We start from the raw sequence: 22,060 nt of genomic DNA on the forward strand, positions 1-22,060 counted from the left end.
GGGGGGGGGGGGGAGGTTGTAGCTGAATAGCAAATGGCTTACCTGCTGTAAGAAGGGGAGTGAGCTCCAGGTGCAGAGGCCTGAAACCCAGTCCTCTTTCTGCCATAAATGAGCTCCTGGACTCGGCAAGTCACCTAACATGTCTCTGTGGCCTCACCTGTAAACAAAAAATGCAGCTGTACCTGCATGCTGCACGGAGGTGTCTGAACGGCCTAAGGGCTTTCCCTTGCCTCTCCAAGGAAGCCTGAAGGAAAGAGGCATCTTATTTAGCACGTTTCCTCCAACAAGGAGAGCAGCAGCCCAGTGGCACTGCCTTTGGATTAGGCAATTTCCAACCAAACTCTGAGTATCACGAGGGGCAGTGGGAGCCAGCAGAAGGCCGGGCACTCTCTTGAATTCCCTCGTGGCTCTGGACACACACATCTACAGTGCTGAGAAAAGGCAAGGAATGCCTACTGCCCAGGCAGGGTGGCTCTGCTGGGTGAGCAGCCACTGTAAGGGTAGGTGCCAATCCCTGGACTAACGAGGTGAGTGCCGAAGCCCTCTGAGGAACACATTTTCAGAAGAAATACACACTGCAGCTGAGGAGGATGTGGTATAAATCTTTCCTTCTTCCAAACAACGCAGAACACAGATCTATAGAGGCAAATCCTGTATGTCTATTTTTTAAAAAATCCAATTTGATAGGTTCCACCTTACTGCCTTGCAGCAAGTCCCTGGAAATGCTTACTTAAATGAATACAGGAGATGGATGTCATACAGCAGGGCTTACAGCTCCCTGCAGTCCCAGGCCTGAGAGTAGCGCCAGTCTGCCTCTTCCTCCACTCCCTAGGGCAGGAGTTTGGACATGGGAAAGAGCCTCGCCCCAGATCACAAAGTGGAGCAGGGCAAAGGCTGGAAGACAGCACTGTGCCCCTACCCAAGCCTGTGGAAGAACAAGACAGAGGCACAGCCTCGTAGGGAGCTGAACACTAAACCATAATGAGCTGCTGGGTTCTGGTATTCTACCCCCCAAAGAAAATGCAAGCCACCTGGCTAGGCAGTTATAAAAGGGGAATGCTGTTTGCACAGGATCCGTGGAGACCTTGCCACACGGATGGGTAGACATCGTTGTGCACGTGAGAACAGCAGAAAGCCTCCAGGTTCAGCTTCCCTGTGAGGGCCGAATCCTATAAACAAGATTACCACCCCCATTAGACCTTCTTGGAGAAGAAAGAGTGACCTCTCCAGTTGATCTGGCATCAGGCTTTCTTCACGCTTGCACAAGGGTAGTGGCCTTGACAACAAAGCAGGCAGCTTCCAAGCCTGTGCCCACAGTGCCCCCTCGTGGTAGTCTGCAGGAGAACCTCTTTATTCTACCAAAGGAAAGGCCAGTGATTCGGCTGTCAATAGGCTGGCCTTCCTGGTCTCCACAGCTGCACCCGCTCTGCAGTGTGCTCCCCTTCCCCTTAGATCAGTGGTTCTAACTTTTGGCTGCATCAGAATCACGTGCAAGAGCCTGTTCAAGCACAGGTTGCTGGGCCCCCACTCTCCATTTCTGATCCAGTCATTCTGGGGTGGTGCCTGAGAATGCGCATTTCCAACAAGTTCCCAGGTGATGCTGCTGCCCTACACAGAGCATATGTGGAAAACCAAGGCTTGGCACCAATTCTGGCTCCTTGGTGAGATGTCAGTCCCCCAGCATAGGTAATTTTAACCAGGTTCCTTAACCTCTGAACCTTGATTTTCTCCTGTTAGATGGGGATAACCCAGGCACGGTGTGCATGCCTGCAATCCTAGCGACTCACAAGTTCAAGGACAGTTTGGGCAACTGAGCAAGACCCTACCTCAAAATAAAAAATAAAAGGATTTGGGCTATAGCTCTGGGGTAAAGTGCCCCTGGGCTCAAATCCCCAGTAACAAAAAAAAAAAGGAGATAGGTGGGAATAGTTTCCTCAGTTTATTGAAAACTAATTCATTCAACAGATTTATTTAGCTTAGCACACAGTATACACTAGTAAATGTTATCCTCATTTGTATTGTGTTACCATTCATTTGCCAGCTTCTTGAGGACAGGGACACTGATCTACTAGAGACACAGAATACTCAGAGGAAGAATGGAACTAGGAGAAACTTTAGTCCAAATTTTAATAAATTTTTTAATCCAAAATTCCCAACCTGTCTGCTCAACAGACTCACCTGGGAAGTTGTTAAGTTTTGGTTACTAGACCTAATAATCCCAAACTGGGACAAGATACGGGGCATTTGTATTTTTAACAAGCTCCCCAGGTGCCAGGCTTGGGAACTACTCACCTAGCTCTTGTACCTGATGCAGAAACAGTAAAATGGAAGACCAAGATAAGTCCCCTGTCTCTTCATGTCCTCTTCTGGCTAGAGGCTGAGTAAGGATCAGGAGCTGTGTGTATGGTCCCTTTTCCAAGCTATGCTGGCTACCTTTTCATGAATTCCTATCCTGCACAACTCTCAGACATGCATGATGAATGATCAACTAGTTCTAAGTATTTCCTGTGTGAAGAAAGTCGGCATGTCACAAGGACACATTGCTGAACATCGAACTCAACCAAAATATTGAACAAAAGAAATCCTTAGCCTGGAATACAAGGTCCTCCTTCATCTGTTCCCTACTGCTCTCTCCAGTCTCGTTTCTCACCAGAACCTCACATGTACCCTAATTCCCACCCAGCCTGTGGACACTGGGATGGAGGTCTCACATCTGGCATGCAGGAAGTTCAAGAGCAAACAGATAGGGAAGGACAGACAATCAACATGTAGAGGTATGTTCACTTCCCAGACCCCACTAGAGAGCTCTGGAACTCAGCAGAGTTCTCTGCTTTGCCAGCACAAATGAATCAAGTGTCACACTTTGCTCTTGCAGTCAACCTGAAGTCTATTTTTGAAATGGAATTTCTCTACCAGAAATTGTGCAAAACTCTGCTGGAAGCCACCAAAGTCCCACAGGACCTTCCATCTCCATTCAGGAAGAAAATGCCCACCGGCACTCTGCTCTCGCCCTGTCTCCCCCTTTCCTTTCCCTGTAGAATGGCTGGTCTCACAGCTGCCTGCTTGTTCCCATCTTTCACAGCCTCATAAGACCCCTGCTCCTGTCTAAATGAGATTGTCTCATACTGTAGGTTATTACTTCTCCCAGAAGCCTCCAGGAACCAGCATCCCTACACTCAGCTCTGGATTCCTCTCATGTCCCCATCTTGCACCGTCTGCTACTCCATGGTAAGAAACAGGAGCCAAGCCATGAGATCATGGAGTTGTTTAACCCCTCAGCTTTAAGGGCAAAGACAGTTTATCTCCCCCAGGTCCCAGAACAGGGACTGGTGCACACAACTCAGTAAATGGGAAACTTGGTTGGCCATCTAATACTTGTTCAAAACCCCCATGACAAGCACATAGTATTTAGTAAGTCATAACACCCATAATATGCTCAATAGAAAGCAGCAGCTCAATATTTGGGTACCTGAATAATGCAGAGTCAGGATTTAGTGTCACACAACTGCATTTCAACCCCAGCCCTACCACTCAGCAGCTGAGACCTTGTTAACTGTCCAGTCTCTCTAACATGTGTCCAGTGAGACCTACCTCCTAGGATCATTACACAGATTACAGAGACCACAGTTCATAATCTACAACAGCATCCGCCTCAGCACCATGAAATATGGTACAAGATGCTATCTTTTAAGTGCAGCAGTAAGTAGTCAACTTGCCAGGAAATCCTGAGGGCAGAAGACAGTTGAAAACTGTATGATCACTGTGCACATCCAACTACCAACAGATCTCAAGGGGGTCAATGCTAGGGCAACCCATAAGCAGCACCTAAATATCCAAAGACACTGCAACTTCCAGAACCACCTATAGCTTCTCTTCTTGCCACTCTTCAAAGATGCCAGGGCTAAGGCTGCAGCTCTGGGGTAGAACGCTACCAATGCTCATTAGGCCACAGCTTCTTTGCAACATGAAGTGGATGGAAGGGATGTGCTGTTTATGATGTATTGTTTATTCCATTTAATAAAGTCAACTTTGCGTTTTTACAGTCTCTTCCAAAGTCTGTTCACACAGACAAGAGTCTGGTTAACATCAGGGACAACAAAGTGCTGAATCCCCAAGAATCTTTAATATTTTTTAGTTGGACACAATATCATATTTTACTTATTTTTATGTGATGCTGAGGTTCAAACCCAGGGCCTCACACATACTAGGCAAGCGCTCTACCGCTAAGCCACAACCCCAGCCCTCACCTACATTCTTTAAGCCTCAAAGCAATCAGGGCTACCAAGCAGGTCCCTTTGGAAGCCCCCAAACTCAAGCCTAGCACAGCTGCACACATCCCAGCAACTCAGAAGGATGAGACGGCAAGTCTCAAGATCTAAGCCAGTCTCAGAAACTTAAGTGAGACACTGTCTCAAAAACTAAAAAGCAAGGTGCAGTGAAAATGTGCCTGTAATTCCAGAGGCTTGGGTGATTGGGTCAGTAGGATCTCAAGTTCAAAGCCAGCCTTAGCAATGGCAAGGCCATTAGCAACTCAGTGATACCCTGTCTCTAAATAAAATACAAAACAAAGGCTGGCGATGTGGCTCAGTGTTTGAGTGCCCCTGAGTTCAACCCCTAGTCAAAATAATAATAAAATAAAAAAGACTGGGGGTATAGCTCAATGGTAATGTGCTCTGGTTTAAAAAAAAAAAAAAAGTTAACCCCAAACAAGGGACCAAGTGACTTCCTGAAAAATAAATACCCAGATGGACAAAATAGCAGAATTGTGCAGAGACACAGGGCAGATGGCAAATAGGAGCAGCCTATAGTGGCCTGAAGAACAATTATCCATCCTGAGAGATACAGCCAAACCTCTGACTGCACCAACTGTCATGACAAAGGGCTTGGGTCATGCTGGCTTGTGTATTTCAGAAAGCTGGAAATTTGGATCTCTATGTAAGTTGTTCTAGGTAAGTTTCAATTGCTATCCATGCCTAAGAAAGCTCACAGCTAGTCTGACTTCTATATTGCTGGAATCCAGTTCCAGGAAATTTCTCTGGGAAAAAAAAAGGCCCTTTAAAACTCAATTCCCCAGTCTCCGGCCTGCATGACTGCACATGTGGTCCTCCCTGAGCATTCCCAACAGAATGAAAGCCTTTGATGCCAATCTTCAGGTTCCCTGCAGCTAGCTGCACCTTTTTCAGCTCATCTGCTGCTTCCACCAGCCCTGCCCCTGAATTAACCATGGTCACCATGGTTACAGGGTACTTAGCCCCAAGGTAATCTCTCCTTGCAATACTCCCAAGGACCTCATCCCATCACACACCCAGACTACCCAGCACTTCCCTTCTCCATTCCTGCTTCCATCCTAGCTGTCTCCCACTGCAAACTTTGCTTCTGCCAGGCATGACTTGGCCTCCACTGTTCACTTAAAAGTGCAAAGTCATCAAGTCCTACTCAACACCTCTTAGCTCACAAAGCTAAATGCCCCAATCTTCCTCACTTTGTCCTAATGGCAGGCTCTCTGATCTCATTTCCTGTTCCTAGCAAGGAGATGGGTTCCCTAAGAGAGCCCACAGGTCCCACAACCCAAGTCTGCAACCTCAGAGCCACTAATGGTACAACTCCAAGCACACTGGAGATAGCAGGTTCAGTCCCACAACTTGCCTTGTGTCCAGGCCCTCTCCAGAACATTCCACCCTTCTGTTTCCATGAATATGGTTTTCTCCTGGGTCTTCTTCCTGCCTAACCACCTAGGTCTTGCTCATTGATTTCTGAAGTGTTTACACATGACTCCCAGGTAGGCCCACCTAAGGTATATCAATAAACGTGACCTCCCAGAAAAATAAGCCACCAAAAATCCATAAATCACAAATGAACGTCTCCCTGGCCCAAACATAGAAGCTGACTCATAATTCCTATCCCCCCAAAAGGCACCTCTCCCCAGCAGGTAATCCCAGAAACCCCACCCATCTCCCAACCTCATACAGCTGACCTATAACCCATGGTCCAGGCCTTTTCTACCAAGAAAGTGCACACCAGACCCAATATTCATTAACTATAGCTGGCCCTCAAATTCCCCATCAAATCATTCATCCCATACACCACAAAGACATGATCTAATTTAACTTCTACTATAGACAGGAAATATTTATTAAGAATTAATTTGGGGTCTAGGAATACTTAAAAAATGGATTGATTTCAAGCACTTATTTATTTTCGTACCAGAGATTGAACACAGGGGTACTTATTAACCACTAAGCTACATCTCTAGCATTTTTTTAATTTTAAGACAGGGTCTCACCAAGTTGCTGAAGCTGGCCTACTGATCCTCCTCTCTCAGCCCACTGTAATCCTAGTCAACAGGATTGCAGGCCTGCTCCACCACACCAGCATCAAGCATCTCTTTTAGAGACCAACCTAGCACAATAAAGATAAATACTGACATGACCATAGCAGATAGGCCCACATATGCCCTTGGCACACACTCCTGCTGCTAGGAAGGACAATCACTGCCCCATAGCACCCTGTTTTCACCAAATGCTTAATGAAACATGAACATAGGCAGAAATTAAAACCTGCCTTTATAACAACCCCCATTAAGCTTCAAATACATTTCAAATAACCACACATATGAAAAGGTTTTATAGTTTATTAATCCTCACGAAAAAGTCGCATAATCACCGCAGATAAAGTCATTGCAGAATCTTTACTCCTTTGGCTGTGAATCAAGAGAAAGAAATTTAGTCAGTAGCTGCCCCAAAAGCTCTTAAAAATTAAAAGTTCAGTCTTTAAATTAACACTCATGCAGAACAAGTATTAGTAACCTAGAATAGCTGTGACATAACAAAACGTTAAGTATCAAAAAATAAAACATTCAAGTTAGGAATAAAACAAAAATGAGTTAAACATTACCATTTTAAAAACAAACCATGTCAGTTAGTGTTTTAAGAGATTACAACTCTTGAGAGCATTTGCAAATCTACTCAGAAACGTATTTCATGTGATTCTTTAAACTACTCATCAAATTAATGAGTCTAGTGAACTATATTAAGAGTTTGAATTATACCTGTTATCCAATCTCCAGCTCACTGAATCAGTGGCAGGAAAGGGGAAGAGGAAAGAGGGAAAAGAAACAATTCATTAATGGTCCTTTTTTAAATTCTAAAATAATCTGCATTTAAGTACATGCAATCAGATATTTATACATAATCATTTTGTTCTTTGTAACTGTACACAGAACACTTCTCCTTAGATACAACCACTAATTTTATTCCTCCCAATTTTATTTTAGTTCTAATGTTAACAAGGTTAACATAAATTCATAATGAAGGGATCATTATTTCAACACAGTACCAAGTCCAGGATGCCACTCCAGTATGTGCATGGAGTGAGCATACCTGAGCCTTGGTCCCTCTGCTCTGCTGAAGATCATGCTGGGAACCCTAACATCATCCACAGACCTGGGACTCAATAGACTAAAATCGAACTCCAGTTGGTCTAAATGATCAGGCAAGGTTTTTTCTTGTCTTGGTACTGCTGATACTGGAGAATGAACCCAGGGGTACTAAGCTACATCCCAAACCCTTTTAATTTCTGACATGGGTTCCCACTAAGTTGCCAAAGCTGGCCTCACTGGTGATCCTCCCGCCTCAATCTCTCCGAAGTAGCTGGGATTATAGGTGTGTGCTACCATGCGAAGCCAAGGAAGTCATATTAAAGTTGTCTTAGGGCCAGGCGTGGTGGCACGCCTGCAATCCCATCAGCTCAGGTTATTGAGACGAGGATCCTGCGTTCAAAGGCAGCCTCAGTAACGGTAAGGCGCAAATAAGCAACTCAGTGAAACCTTCTCTAAATAAAATACAGAATAGGGCTGGGGATGTAGCTCTGTGGTTGAGTACCCCTGAATTCAATCACCAGTATCCCACCCCCCAAAAAAATCTGCCTCAGTTCAATACTTTGAAAGACACCACTCACAGCCATAAGAGGAGTACAAAGTAACACTGAAAAAGAGGCAGTTTAACTGAAGTAAAAATGCCACAATTGCTATTCAAATAAGACTACTTATGCCTCAGTTTAAAACAACTCTATTGCACCCAAAAGGTAAGAGCAAAAACCAATTCTGACTTATTTTTTAAACAAGAGTGTAAGTGCTCATTTATGCATTCATTTTCCAGCTGGCTTTTTAGAGCAGTGCCACTAAGATCAGCAGTGCAATCTGAAGCAGGAATAGTGATGGATCAAGTCCCCACAGAAAACCCTCCACATGTGAGGGACCAAGAGACTGAATGTGGAGGGAAAAAGAAAGGCTGAGCACAAATTTTCACTGCCTTTTTTGCAACTTCTATGACCAGATATGATCAACAGGGAGAGGTGAGTAGTGAGTACCACAGTTCGTGAGCAGTGCTGTTCTTTACTTAAGTCTGTGGTGCTGGGAAGACAATGACTATAGTCCCTGGCAGGCAATACAAGGTTTCCAGTCTTGCCTGGCAAGGAGTCAGGGGGCAGTAGCCACCACCATTTCAAAGCCATACTACCCCCCACTCCATGCTTAGCCCGCTTCACCTTACAAAATTTAGGCTGTTAAATGTGTCTGAAATGGAGTAGTGGACCCTTCTGACCAGTTTGTGGGAAAAGTGTTATTAGACTTTGATGTGAATATAGTTATCTCAAAAAGTTTTGTATTTAAAAGGGAACACCAGACACAAAGCCAGAGACTAAGTAGTAAGCAATAGAAATGATAAATGGTGGCTTTAAGTGACTGCTACCAGGGTTTGTCAAATTCCACAGTCCAGCCAAAGAATCCACTGGTCTCATAGCTCCAGAAGGGAAAATCCCAGATGAGGGCCTTCCCCAAGCCAGTTTCTGAAGTATGTGACTCTCTGGGACAGAGCATTTCTCAAGTACAAGTTAAAAGGATCTCAATGGAAAGGGCACCTACCTTCCACCAGTGAATCACTTTACACATAACATGCATTTTTGAGTTTCTAAAATAAACATTAATTAGCTTTTCCCCCTTCCTATCTCAAAACATAGCATTGACATTATTATAGACCATACTTATAAAACTGTCACCCAAAAGCCAACATGCAAAGCATCAAAGCAAACTCAGTGAAGGTGATGCATCCCCACACCGTGCTCACAATCTCAGTACCTGCTAGACACTTCATTTCTGGTGAACAAGAAATCCAAGAAAGTAGAGGGAAAAGGCGAAAAAAAAAAAAAAAAGTTCACAGAACACTTGATTATTTAGTAACCCAACACCTTAATTCCAATCGACTATTTACAACTAGCTAGCAAAGCCGGTAAAAAGCTGCTACCATTAAAATCACTTAGATCTTGGCTAACTGGAGAGGAAAACATTCCTGAGATCAGGAACCCTTTCCAGCATGCCAAGAAAACATGGGCCACATTGTTCCAACTGTTTCTTAAACCAGTGTCCTCGTTGAGAAACTAAGTTGAATTCTGGAGATCTGCTTCCTCTCTAACAGTTCAAACCAATCAGCAGTAAAAGAAAAACCCTGTGATTGCCCTTAAAAGGCGCTCATCAGGATCACTGGACCAATGTGGCCTTCATATTGTACTAATCTATGAGCTGACAGGGGGTGGGCCAAGCTACGCTACTAAAGGATTAAGACACTACTATGCTACTAGGTAGCTTCTTAAAACACATTACCTTCTGTAATCCAGAAGAGGAGGAAAAAAAAAGATTAAGAAAGATTATTAAAAAAATAAAATAAAACTCCTCCTTTCTAGAAACTAAAGATCTACAGCTGATATTTGTTTTCCTTGAACTATACCTTTTTGCCAGCACCAACATTGGCCTTCGCAGTCCCCCTGACTTTCTTCATTCTGTTCTTGCGTTCCTTTCGCTGTTTTCTTGAGGTCTTCTTCTTTTCATACAGGCCATGCTAAAGGTGAAAGAATATCTAGGTAATCTGTAAACATTAATTAATCATTATCTACTTACCAGTCTTACATGGAAACCAACTAGATCCAGGGTTATGAAACCTTATTCCAAACCTACTTCTTTTTGCACTACCAAGACACCTCCCAACTGGCTTCCCTTTCAGGGACTCTTGAGTCATTTCAATCCCTACTTCTGAGGACTACAAAGCATTTACCAAGAACTTCCTACCATGGAGATTCCAGCCTTCTCATCTTTACTCTGGCCATCTTTCACTTGCTGTTTCTGCTACCTAAACATTGTTTCCAAATCTTCACAAAGCTTTTAGCTTCAAGTCACCTCAAAAAGGCCTACCCAGAACACCCAATTAAATACAGTGCAGCATCTGCATACTACACACAACAATTTCCCTCTTAGATGTATGGGAGGATTTATAACAGGGAGTAAAATGGCCTAAAAAGTAACAGAAAAAAAATAAGATGAGGTAATGTTTCTTTACTAGAATGTAAACTAGGTAGCTCGTCCAGTTCACTATTGTAGTGCTTGGTGTTCATTAAATGATCAAAAATTTTCATGCTTACTGGCTACCAAACTCAACAGGGTATTAAAAGATCCCACAGAATTTGGTCCCAGGTTACTATTCCAAACTCATCCCTCTACTTATTACCATTAGCCCATCTCCATGAGCACTACTTTACCTGTCCTTCTTCTCAAGTGCCAGACTCCAAATCTGAACCCCAAATCTGTGCATTAACTGGAACCTTTTCTCTTAACCCTTTAAGAGATCTTAAGAGATATTCCTTCCCACAATGCTTGGTCTTGCTCATTCTATTACACAATGCTACTGTCAAACAAAATAAATCAATAGCTGTCAAAAAATAGCTGTCAAACAAAAGACACCTACTCTTGCCAGTCTATGTTTGGGTTCATTTTTCTTCGCATAATCCAAGGAATCATAAATCATGCCAAAGCCAGTTGTCTTGCCACCTCCAAAATGGGTTCTGAATCCAAACACAAAGATGACATCTGGTGTGGTCTTGTACATTTTGGCTAATTTTTCTCGAATTTCTGTCTTAGGTACTGTTGCTTTCCCAGGGTGAAGAACATCAATGACCTAAAAGAAAATACTGAGTTTAGCATTCATCATATTAATATATCTTTAACAAACAATTAGCTGAAATTTAATGTGCCCTTCCTTACCATTTGTTTCCGCTGAAGCAGTCGGTTGGTCATGAACTTCCTGGTCCGGATAGTTACTGTGTCATTCTGAAAATATAACACACAAGTTAACAGAACTACAACTTTTCCTTGATATTGCTATTATTTTCCAGTATCTAGAACTATACTAATTTGGTACCATCAATCCCTGTAGCCTAGTATTTACAATCAAATAATATTTAAGACAATTCCTCTGTTGCAGTACTGCAAGCGTTCCACAGCCACATGGGTATGGCAAGAAAGCTACAATTAAAACAAAAAAAATAAACAAATTACCATCTCCACCCAAGGTAGAGTGCTGAACTCACAAGACATATATAACATACACAAAAAAGCACTCCAGTTATCTGTCAATCTGAAAATTTTATACCATTTTCAAAGTTAGGGATATCACTCTGGAGCAGTTGCTCAACCTCAGCACTATCAATTTTTTGGTTTGGATAAGTCTTTGTGGACTGTCCTACGAATTAGGATAAGAATCCCTAGCCTCTAATCATTGGCAATCCCTTTGAGCTACCCCTGCCTCCCCATTGTAACAATCACAAATGCTGTACCCAGACTTTGCCTCAATTAGAGGCAAAAATCACCCTCAGATGAAAAATCACTTCTACAGTGCTTTGCAGAAACCCATTTACAACATCCTGAACAAATGTGAGATACAAAATGGTCCATGCACTAACTGCATGCAATCTTCCATTCTAGAGAAGCAACCAAGCTCATTAGGAAACCATGTTCCTTTCTAAAAGACAGCTCTTACATTTAGTACATAATTGCCAAGAAACGTGGACATTCAGCAAAATTATACAGTCAGCTGACTGAAGAGTAAAATTCTACCAAAAGGAGGAGAGTTCTTTCTGGGCAGCAACTGACTTTATAATAGACTTTCCACTTCAGTTTGAGAAAGATACTCAATTCATCTCAATGGTATTTGATCTTGCAGGGAAAAGAGCTTCCAGGTGGAACTAAAATGAGGTGCTCATCTTAACGATGGAGGTAACTGGTGGAGGCTTTGGGCAAGCCCACCTTTTTTTGGTGGCATTCCTTTCCAATACCTCAGATTCCCTATTAAGAATCAGGAGGATCCATTTGGCCGACAAAGTTTTCTATTTTACACGTAGAAACGATTTCAACTCGCCCAGACGCCGGCAGCACCTTCTTCACGTTGCAGGCAGAAACCACCTGTAAGCTGCCCACAACGATTAGGGACTCAAGGCGGCAAGACGTTCCTCCTAGAGTCTACACCCCACCCATCCATTGTGCTCGAGGTCGACAAGCGCAGCGGTGGCTTCCGCAGTCCCCAGGCCGCGCAGCCCTAAGCCTGGCATGTCCTGGACAGCAGTGCAGCCCGCCAGCCAGCCAGCCCCGACTCCGCGCAACAGTTCCAGAACCCTGGGCAGTCAGTCTCCATAAAACACCACCAGAGAAGAGGAACGGGACTTCGAGCTGCTGTAGCTCCGACCGTAGGACTAGGGGACGAAGGATGGCTCAGATTTGGGGTGGATGACAGCAGAAGTCTGGAGAGACTCACCATGATGGCGGTAGACGTTCAGACACCCAGGGAGGAAAAGGGAACCTTTTTCCGCCGGCCAATCATATCAACGCGCATGGAAGGACCCCGAGCGGCGCCGACGTGGGGGCGTGGCCAGGTCAGGGGCCGACTGCTTCAATGCCTGTTTGAAATTGCCTAAAGCTCCGCCTTATTGACCTTTGGCCACACCTCTAGGCTTCGAGAGGTTCACGCAAGCACGTGTTCCGTTTGCGTTCGAGTCGTTTTGTTGAAAGAGTCTCTCCAAATTTAATTAATTAAGTTTCAAACTGCTTCCATATGAGTTGGAGGAGGTAAACCTGGAAGGCATCTTAGGAGACCCTCCGGGAAGCTCTTCCTTTTACAGCTTGGGAAACAACAGAAACCTTGACTTCAAAATCTCTGTTAGTGCACAACGCAACGTGTTATTATAACTAAGAATTAACCTTTTGAGAAATTTCTGGAAATTCTCTGATTAAATTTTTTTTAACTCTTTGCCCTTTTCCTGCAACCTATTTCTTGCGCAGACTGGGCTTTTAATAAGTATTTGCTTGATCCAGAAATTCGTTCTGCTAACAGTGTGATAGATGGGTAGAGAGGAAGAGTGTAAGTGCATGTTCCAAGGACACATTAGGAAGAATTTCTCAAAGGTTGGTTTGGACAAGAGTTCGAAGGCTGCTTTTCTAAAGTCTTAGGAACAGTAAAATTAGAACTCAGTGAGTGATTACTAATGATCCTACATTCTAATGACTCCACCTTTATTTTTCCACTCGACCTCACCAACTCTTAAGAAATAAGGGACTCACCCTTTTTATAGACGGGAAAACTGGGATTCGTGAAGTTAAGATCACACAGCGCTTAAAAGGTGGTACCTAAGCTGGGCATAGTGGTGTACACCTATAATCCCAGCTGCTCCCGAGTCTAAGACTGGAGGATCGTGAGTTCAAAGCCATCCTCAGCAATTTAGCGAGGCTCTAAACAACTTAGCGAGACAAAAGGGCTGGGGATGTGGCTCAGTGGTTAAGTACCCCTGGATTCAATCCCTATACCCCTCCCCCGCCAAAATGTAGTACCTAGATGTCCATGATGGCAATTTGCTCTTAATCTCTAAATGATAAACTCACTCTTTACGCAAATCTTGTTGGTAGAGGTATCCTTTGGTATTCTTAGGGGGGATTCCATGACCTTCTTCTTCTCTCCTCCCAGGTTACCAAAATCCATGGATACTCAAGTCCCTTATATAAAAAGTGGCATAGTATTTGCATTAACATATAACACATGCACATCCTCCAAATGTACAAAGGTTTTTGTTTGTTGTAAAACAAGTGTTACTGTGTTATCCAGGCTGCCCGGGAACTCCTAGGCTCAGGGAATCCTCCCTCCTTAGCCTCTGGAGTAGCTAGGACTGCAGGGATGTACAAGAACACCTGACTTCTCTTTGCTTTATTCACTGATTTATTTTTGTGATGCTGGAGATAGAACCCAGGGCCTTCTGCATTCTAGAACCACCACCCCCCATCTTTCATATGTGCAGATGATTCTTTTTTCTTTTCTTTTTTTTTTTTTTTGGAGGGGGGGAGAATACCAGGGATTGAACCCAGAGGTGCTTAACCACTGAGCCACATTCCCAGCCCTTTTGTGTATTTTATTTAGAGACAGGGTCTCACTGAGTTGCTTAGGACCTTGCTAAGTTGCTGGGGCTGGCTTTGAACTCACAATCCTCCTGCCTCAGCCTCCGGAGCTGCTGGGATTATAGGCAGGTGCCACTGCACCTGGCTGTGCAGATGACTCTTTAACCTAACTCTAGGTTACCTATAATACCTAGTACAATGTGAACTCTATTAAATGGTTGTTTTCTTGTATTGATTAATGAATAATGATAAGAAAAAATTCTGTATATTTGTTCAGTATGTAATTTGTTTTTAATATTTTCAGTCTGTAGTTGGTTGAGTCCACCACAGATGTGGAACCCAAAGGTACATTTGTCAACATTACTCCAAAGATATATTGGGTGCTTGACTTCTAAAATAGGTTAAAATTCTGATTTTCTTTTTGTCTGTGACATTTGAGTTTTACTAGAGAGGCTCTATGGCATCTGGAAATTATAATGAAATTCCTTCTTCAAATTCAGAGGTTTGGGGTTCAGTTTAGTTTCTCACAAATAGTAAGGAATTGGTTCTAGGTTCTGTACTCCCAAGCCCTGGCAGTGTGATTTCCTTGCCTGTTTTCTGAACTAACAGTTGGCTCATCTTCCACAGATTGTAACAGACTATAGACAAGCAATTTGTTTCTTCAATATATAAATAATCTTTCCTTTCCCTTCTCCTCATTTCCCTCTCTCACCATGGCTCAGTTTTCCCTCAGAACTGCCAGATTTTAGCCAAGCATAGCAACACATGCCTGTGATCCCAGCGACTCTGGAGGCTGAGGCAGGGGGATTATAAATTTCAGGCCAGCCTTAGCAATTTAGAAAGACCCTGTCTCAAAAATAAAAAAGTGATGGAGATGTAGCTCAGTTGTAGAAAGTTTGCCTAGTATGTGCTGGAGTTCCATCCTTAGTATCTTAAAAAAAAAAAAAAAAAAGTTATACTTCGCCTATGTCAGAAGGCCTGGCTAGGTGAACCTGAAATAAGGTTTTTTTAAATTGACTGCAAAATATTGGTGTAATTTGAAGGAGAAGCCACAAGGTGGCGGTGTACGAAGCGAGTATAAAGTGGTTTGTAACAGGCTTCTCTTGACAGACACGCGGAGGAAGAGGAAGTGAGCACGTGGGGAGCTCTACGGTGGCCGAGAGGTGCCAAGGTTGTTTTTACCGTGTGTTCAGAAGCACTCTGGGAGGCGTAAGAAGCATTAATTCTCTGATCCGAGTATCGAGGAGGGCTCCCGGACTGCCGGCACCATGGTGAAGGAACAGTTCCGGGAGACGGATGTAGCGAAGAAAATGTAAGATGGAATAAAAAAGGGAGAAGGGATGAGAGGCAGTGGGGGCCGAGGTTAGAGGTCCCTTAACTCGAAGGGTCACAGGTGAGGGACTCTAGGAGGAGAGCAGGTGTGACCAAGGATCCGAAGTACCAGGGAGGGTCAAAGAGCACTAGGCAGGCCAAGGGAATTTTGGCACCTGGAGGTCCCTGGACTTGGGCAGAGAAGGCCGACGGCCTGAGCCTGGGCCAAGGGAACAACCTGGGTCGAAACGCGGGTCTCCCGGAGTCATGTGATGACACCCTACCCCCAGCCTTTTTTTTTTTTTTTTTNGTGATCTTAACTTCACGAATCCCAGTTTTCCCGTCTATAAAAAGGGTGAGTCCCTTATTTCTTAAGAGTTGGTGAGGTCGAGTGGAAAAATAAAGGTGGAGTCATTAGAATGTAGGATCATTAGTAATCACTCACTGAGTTCTAATTTTACTGTTCCTAAGACTTTAGAAAAGCAGCCTTCGAACTCTTTCCCTAGCTATAGCCAGGAAAGCAGTCCGGGGCGGGGACTATGTCTTATGTGAATTTTGCCGCAGAGCGCATGACAAGGAAGCGGTATGTGCTGACCCGAATGATGGGGTTGTCAGCTAGAAAGCTTGTATCACAGTTCAGCCTCAGCAGTGAAACCGCTAAATGAAGCTCTCCCTCAGAGCTTATATATTTGGCAATGGCCCCCGATTAAAGTTCTCAGTTTAAACGTGAATCCATCATTCTTGAGGCAAATACTCAGGAGAATGTTGTGTGCTGGGTGCAGTGTTGAGCATTAGCGATAAGGCATGATCAGAGCTGAGCTCAGTGGTGCAACACCTGTAAACTCAGCAACTGGGGAGATTGAGGTAGGAGGATGCCAAGTTCAAGACCAACCTCAGCAATTCAACAAGACCCTAAGCAACTTAGTAAGACCGTTTCTCAAAATAAAAAGGACTGTGATGTAGCTTAGTGGTAGACACTCTTGGGTTCAATCCCCAGAACCAAAAAAAAAAAAAAAATAGGACAAGAATATGACCTTTGTTGTCTAGTTGGAGAAAGTAAAAAGGTCAGCAGGGTAGGCAGAAAGGGTTTTGAGAGCACATAATGGGTCCTGGCAGAAAAAGGCAGACCAAGCAGTCTTCTTCAAGGAACATACTGGAAGGTGGGTGATGAGAACAAAGCAAGAGATTTGAAGCTGTGTGAAGGAGTCTCCTCACCCATAGCTATAGAAGGCTGACTATATCTATTTATTATTTGTCTTCACCACTCTGAACTGAACTTATTTATCTTATCTAATCTGAATCTTTAGCACCTAGAGTGGTTTCTGGCCCATAGCAAAAACGCAATCTATTGGAAGAATGAATGAAGGGCGAAATATGGGAGGGAAAGTATACATTTTAGATATGGCAAGTTGAGATGCCTGTGGGATATCCAAGTGGAAATGTCCAGAATAGGTGTCTTGTACAGGTTTCCAATAGAATGGAAGTGGCTGACCGAAAGAAATTTGACAGACATTGACACATAGTCAAGTTATGTAATCACTTAGGAGGAATGTATAGAATGCAAAGAGGACAAGGATTGTAATCCTTGGTAGGGTGGGCCACTAAAAGAAGGCATAATTAGACAGGGGAGGAAAACTCAGAGTATGGTGTCCCTAGAACCCAGAGAAGGAAGGATTTCAAGATGGAGGTGGGGAGGAGATGGACTGCTAATGCCACAAAGCAATAAAATGAGGAAGGTCTTACTAGATTCTGCAGCAAGTAGGTCACCTCTATGACCTTGGTGAGAACCATGCATTAGATAGTCTGGTAGGACAGAAGGATGTTTTGAAGGAAAAACAGCAAAAGTTTGAGTATATTTAATATTGATGAGGAAGAGCTTAAAGAGAGAGTTGGAAAGACAGTTTGGTGTGCTGCATGATCACAATTTTTGGTTACAAGTTTTGATGTTGTAACTCCCATTTCTTTCTATTCCAGAAGCCACATCTGTTTTGGAATGAAGTCACCTGAGGAGATGCGCCAACAGGCACACATCCAGGTTGTGAGTAAGAACTTGTACAGCCAGGACAACAACCATGCCCCCTTACTGTATGGGGTGCTTGACCACAGGATGGTAAGTCTCCTTCCCCTCTAAGTGCCTGAGTCTTGACCTACTGATTAATCTGTTGACTTACAAGATTGGAAGTAGCCGGGGCTTCTTTCCTTCCTGGCTCTTCTGCATATCTGAGACAGTTTGGGCCTCCAGCCATCCATCAGCCAGATGTGAATACACTGTAGCTTCCCATTTGGTTCTGATACTGAGTCATCCACCAGGTGTGAGGACTGAGCTCCCATCCTATCCAGTGGTTTCTGTTGATCATTTGCTGTTTTCTTCCAAAGGGCACCAGTGAAAAGGACCGTCCTTGTGAAACCTGTGGAAAAAACTTAGCTGACTGTCTAGGTCACTATGGTTACATCGACCTGGAGTTGCCATGTTTTCATGTGGGTTACTTCAGAGCTGTAATAGGCATCTTACAGGTAAGCACACAGATCCTAATTTCCAAGAAATAAATCCTATTTCCAAGAAATAAATGATTGTCAGGGTCAATGGAGTGAACCTTGAAACTGTGAGCAATGAGGAATGCATCTGGGGAAATTTTTATACTAAATACATTATGTTTTCATCTTGTACTACATTAAATTCACTTAAGGGTTCTTTATTCCCCTAGGGAAGGTGGTAACTATACATTATAAAAAATGACAATAATAATAATCTAAGCAATACTGAGCATCACAAAGAAAAAGAAGTTAGCAGAAACCTTACCACCTTGTCATGAGTCCTGCTAACATTTTGGGAACACAGGCTGCCTCTCTGTACAGATCTATGTGCAAATCTGTGTATGATGTCAACCAGTCCCATCTACAGGACAAGAGAATGTCATTTTATAAAGGAAAGAATTCATCTTTTTTTAATCATCTGTTCTGCTTAATTTTTAAAAGATGATCTGCAAAACCTGCTGCCATATCATGCTGTCCCAGGAGGAGAAGCAGCAGTTTCTGGATTACCTAAAGAGGCCTGGCCTGACCTACCTTCAGAAGCGAGGCCTCAAGAAGAAAATCTCTGACAAGTGCCGGAAGAAAAGTATTTGCCATCACTGTGGTGCCTTTAATGGTGAGTGGAATATACAGGAGGCTCAGTGACAGCCCTTTTCATTCACTCTATCTTATTAGCTTCTATGTAATATTTGGGAGTCAGTTTTTTTCCTCTTTTAAATTAGGCGCAGGAGCCTAGCAACAAACGTACTATAAGGAAATGCATCTCTCACCTTTCATTGCTATAGTAATTTCAGCAATTCCATTAACCAGGCTCTAACCTCTGGCCAGCCTAAAAAGTGAATTTTTTAATCTTTGGTAAATGAATGAACTCTTATAGGTACTGTAAAGAAGTGTGGCTTACTGAAGATAATTCACGAGAAATACAAGACCAACAAAAAAGTGGTGGATCCTATTGTATCAAGTTTCCTTCAGTCCTTCGAAACGGCCATTGAGCATAACAAAGAAGTCGAGCCACTGCTGGGAAGGGCACAGGTGAGCCTGAAAATGCATGCTGGCCTCCGCCTGCCTTCCCTATGTCAATTACCCACCCCTCCCTCTCGAACCTCCTCCTAACCTGCATATGCCCACTTTCTCTCAAATGAAATGAGAATTCCAATTAAGTTCCCAGGAATAATCATGTGACTGTGCTATGGTATTTATCTGGCACTAAATTTTTATGAACTAACTGGCCCTTGTACCCTCACTTGTTTTTCTTATTTCCTTTAGTTCTTTTTAAATAGTAAATAAGTTTTATTAATTTTTATTGTAAAATATTTAAAAATTATAGCTGTACTGGGCATAAATAGACTTTATTCCTCACATAGATGATGAAGTATAGGAAAATCACAAGCAGGCCAAGAATGATGGCCTTCCTGTGCTTCTCGCCAGCAACTCCTAGTTTCTTTTTCCTGATGCAGAGCAGATGTGTGCCTCTCAGGAGGCTGTTATCACATCCCTCTTCTTTTGCTTTTTTGTAATACTGGGGACAGAATCTAGGGGTGCTCTGCCACTGAGCTACACTTCAGCCCTTTTTATTTTTTATTTTGAGACAGAGTCTCACTGAGTTGCTTAGGTTGGCCTCAAGCATGTGATCCTATTACTTCAGCCTCTTAAATCAGTGGGATTACAGGTGCATGCCACTGTTCCCAGCTGTCACATCACTTTTTTTTTTTTCCTAATTTGTTGTACATGATAGCAGAATGCATTTCAATTCTTAGTACACAAATGGAGCGCAATTTTTAATTTCTCTGGTTGAACACAAAGTAGAGTCCCACCATTCATGTCTTCATACATATACCTAGGGTAATAATGTCCGTCTCATTCCACCATCTTTCCTACCCCTGTGCCCCTTCCCTTTACCTTCATCCCCTTTGCCTTATCCAAATTTCCTCCATTCCTCCCATTTGCCCCCACCCCACGCCCATTAATGATCCATCCACTTATCAGAGAAAACATTCAGCCTTTGGTTTTTTGGTATTGGTTTACTTCACCTACCATGGTATTTTCCAACTCTATCTTGTCACATCACTCTTGAGTGACTGCTCTTGGTAAGAAGGGGTTTCCAGACTTGCTAGTTCTCATGCCCTTCAGTTCTGGATGTTTGTAATCTCTTGTCTGGTACTATCTGGTACTCTTGGTGAAGTCTGGCCTTTGTCCCATTCTTAGGGTTCTGTTAATTTCCTACCTGACTGCCCCAGGTGGTAATGAAATGCCTGTAGCTGGGGAACAGGGAGGCTAAGGAAGGGAATACACATTGGGCAAGGGCCTGAGCAAAGACCTTTCTGTTGGGGTTCGTCCCTTCTCCCCAGCTACACTCTGCTGTCCTCCAAAGCAGGACTACCCTACCTTTATCTTGCTGCGGTCCTAATGTCAATAGCTACTCAAATATTTCTTTCTTTGTTCTCTTCTCACTAAGTGTAGCAATTCTACTTGTAACATACACTCTCAGCCACTCAATTTTAAATCCCCCTACCAAATTAATCAAATTAATTTATTTTAATATATAAATTTTTAGAAAAAATTTTTTTTGGTTTTTTTTATTGTTGTTATTGTTGTTTTTTGTTTTTTTGTTAATGGGAATTAAACATTGAACCCAGGGGTGCTTTATCCATTGCAGTATTATCCCCAGCTGCCCCCCCCCCTTTTTTTTTCCAGATAGGGTCTCTCTGAGTGCTCAGGGTCTCCCTAAGTTGCTCAGGCTGGCCTCAATCTTGTGATCCTTCTGCTTGCTTCAGCCTCCCTAGTTGCGGGGAATATAGACATGCACAACCACACCCCATCCCTCCAGAAAATTTAATGAGTAGACAACAAGACATAGGATCTCTGATAATCTACATAGTTCCTATGAGTGAGTTTTTATAGTGTAGTGTTTTTATTAATGAAGTTAATTCAAAGGCAATTTAATCTCATTTTAAAACTTTAAAGTATCAAAACACAAGCAAAAAGATTATGATTCCACTCAGAGACACCTGTTAACAACTCAACACCTCATTAAATGCTTCCATTTCCTCATCTCTGCAAAGACGTACATTTTTCTTTAAAATGGGACCACATATGCACATGCTTATTTCATTTGCCAATATTTTATGAACTTTTTATGTCAGTAACTATTTCTGTGGTGTCTTTGTTTTATTTTGTTTTCTTGTTTTTATGGTATTCGGGATTGAACCCAGGGGCATTCTACCACTGAGATATATCCCCAGCCCGTTTGATTTGGGGGAAAGATCTCATTAAGTTGCTGAGGCTGGCCTCAAACTTGTCATCCTCCTGTTTTGGCCCCAAAATCACTGGAATTACAGTCATGAACTGTTGCATATAATTTTTTCATAGTTTTCCATACATGGATATACTGAGATCTCATCTAGTCGGTAACCTATCAGGCTCTTTGCACCTTTTCACAATTAAGATCAGATTTTAGCTAGGCATAGTGGTGCATATCTATAATGCCAGCTACTTTGGGAGAATGAGGCAAGAGGATCACAAGTTCCTGCCTCCACCTCCCGGGCTGCTGGGATTATCGGCCTGCACCACCATGCTGGCCACTTGCCCTAATTTAAGTGGTGAACAGGTTAGAGAGCATGGAGAAGGAAGAGCATGCCCTACCTATTGGAAACTAACCTTCTCTCTCCATTCCTTCCGTTCCTCCTTCCCTTAGGAAAACTTGAATCCTTTAATAGTTCTGAATTTATTTAAACGAATTCCTGCTGAAGATGTCCCTCTACTTCTGATGAATCCAGAAGCTGGAAAGCCCTCTGATTTGATTCTCACACGACTTTTAGTGCCTCCTTTGTGTATTAGACCCTCCGTTGTGAGTGATTTGAAGTCTGGCACCAATGAAGATGATCTTACGATGAAATTGACAGAAATCATTTTCCTAAATGATGTTATTAAAAAGGTCAGTGCTTCCCATTAGTTTGT

At 43.1% G+C, this 22,060-nt stretch overlaps 2 protein-coding genes across 9 annotated transcripts in view; one reads left to right on the forward strand and one right to left on the reverse strand.

Annotated features, from left to right (window-relative positions):
- Positions 1-4,213: 4,213 nt before the first annotated feature.
- On the reverse strand, positions 4,214-12,726 carry Rps24 (ribosomal protein S24). Of its 6 annotated transcripts, XM_015504590.2 has the most exons (8): positions 12,633-12,726; positions 11,087-11,152; positions 10,791-11,000; positions 9,780-9,890; positions 9,656-9,658; positions 9,134-9,151; positions 7,049-7,070; positions 6,618-6,700 (listed from the first exon to the last, which is right to left on the reverse strand). In XM_015504590.2, the coding sequence occupies exons 1-6, from the start codon at positions 12,633-12,635 to the stop codon at positions 9,146-9,148; spliced, it is 399 nt and encodes a 132-aa protein (XP_015360076.1). In that variant the 5' UTR covers positions 12,636-12,726; the 3' UTR covers positions 6,618-6,700; positions 7,049-7,070; positions 9,134-9,145. The 6 variants fall into 6 exon arrangements, with proteins under 6 accessions (XP_048657749.1, XP_015360076.1, XP_015360078.1 ...); XM_048801792.1 differs by lacking the exons at positions 6,618-6,700; positions 7,049-7,070; positions 9,134-9,151; positions 9,656-9,658 and adding exons at positions 4,214-4,223; positions 6,246-6,249; positions 7,611-7,614; XM_015504592.2 differs by lacking the exon at positions 9,656-9,658.
- Positions 12,727-15,404: 2,678 nt separating this feature from the next.
- The window catches only part of Polr3a (RNA polymerase III subunit A), a 52,641-nt gene continuing 45,985 nt past the window's right edge, over positions 15,405-22,060 (forward strand). For 2 of the 3 annotated variants that reach the window (XM_048801793.1, XM_015504594.2), the window contains exons 1-6: positions 15,406-15,572; positions 17,546-17,681; positions 17,948-18,085; positions 18,548-18,719; positions 18,981-19,135; positions 21,798-22,037. In XM_048801793.1, the coding sequence (XP_048657750.1) occupies positions 15,529-15,572; positions 17,546-17,681; positions 17,948-18,085; positions 18,548-18,719; positions 18,981-19,135; positions 21,798-22,037 (885 nt within the window). In that variant the 5' untranslated portion in view covers positions 15,406-15,528. Of the gene's footprint in view, positions 15,573-17,545; positions 17,682-17,947; positions 18,086-18,547; positions 18,720-18,980; positions 19,136-21,797; positions 22,038-22,060 lie in introns of all 3 variants that reach the window. The other variant, XM_048801794.1, reaches the window with a different exon arrangement.

The sequence above is a fragment of the Marmota marmota genome, unplaced genomic scaffold (assembly GCF_001458135.2).
Source record: "Marmota marmota marmota unplaced genomic scaffold, marMar, whole genome shotgun sequence".
NCBI lineage: Eukaryota > Metazoa > Chordata > Mammalia > Rodentia > Sciuridae > Marmota > Marmota marmota.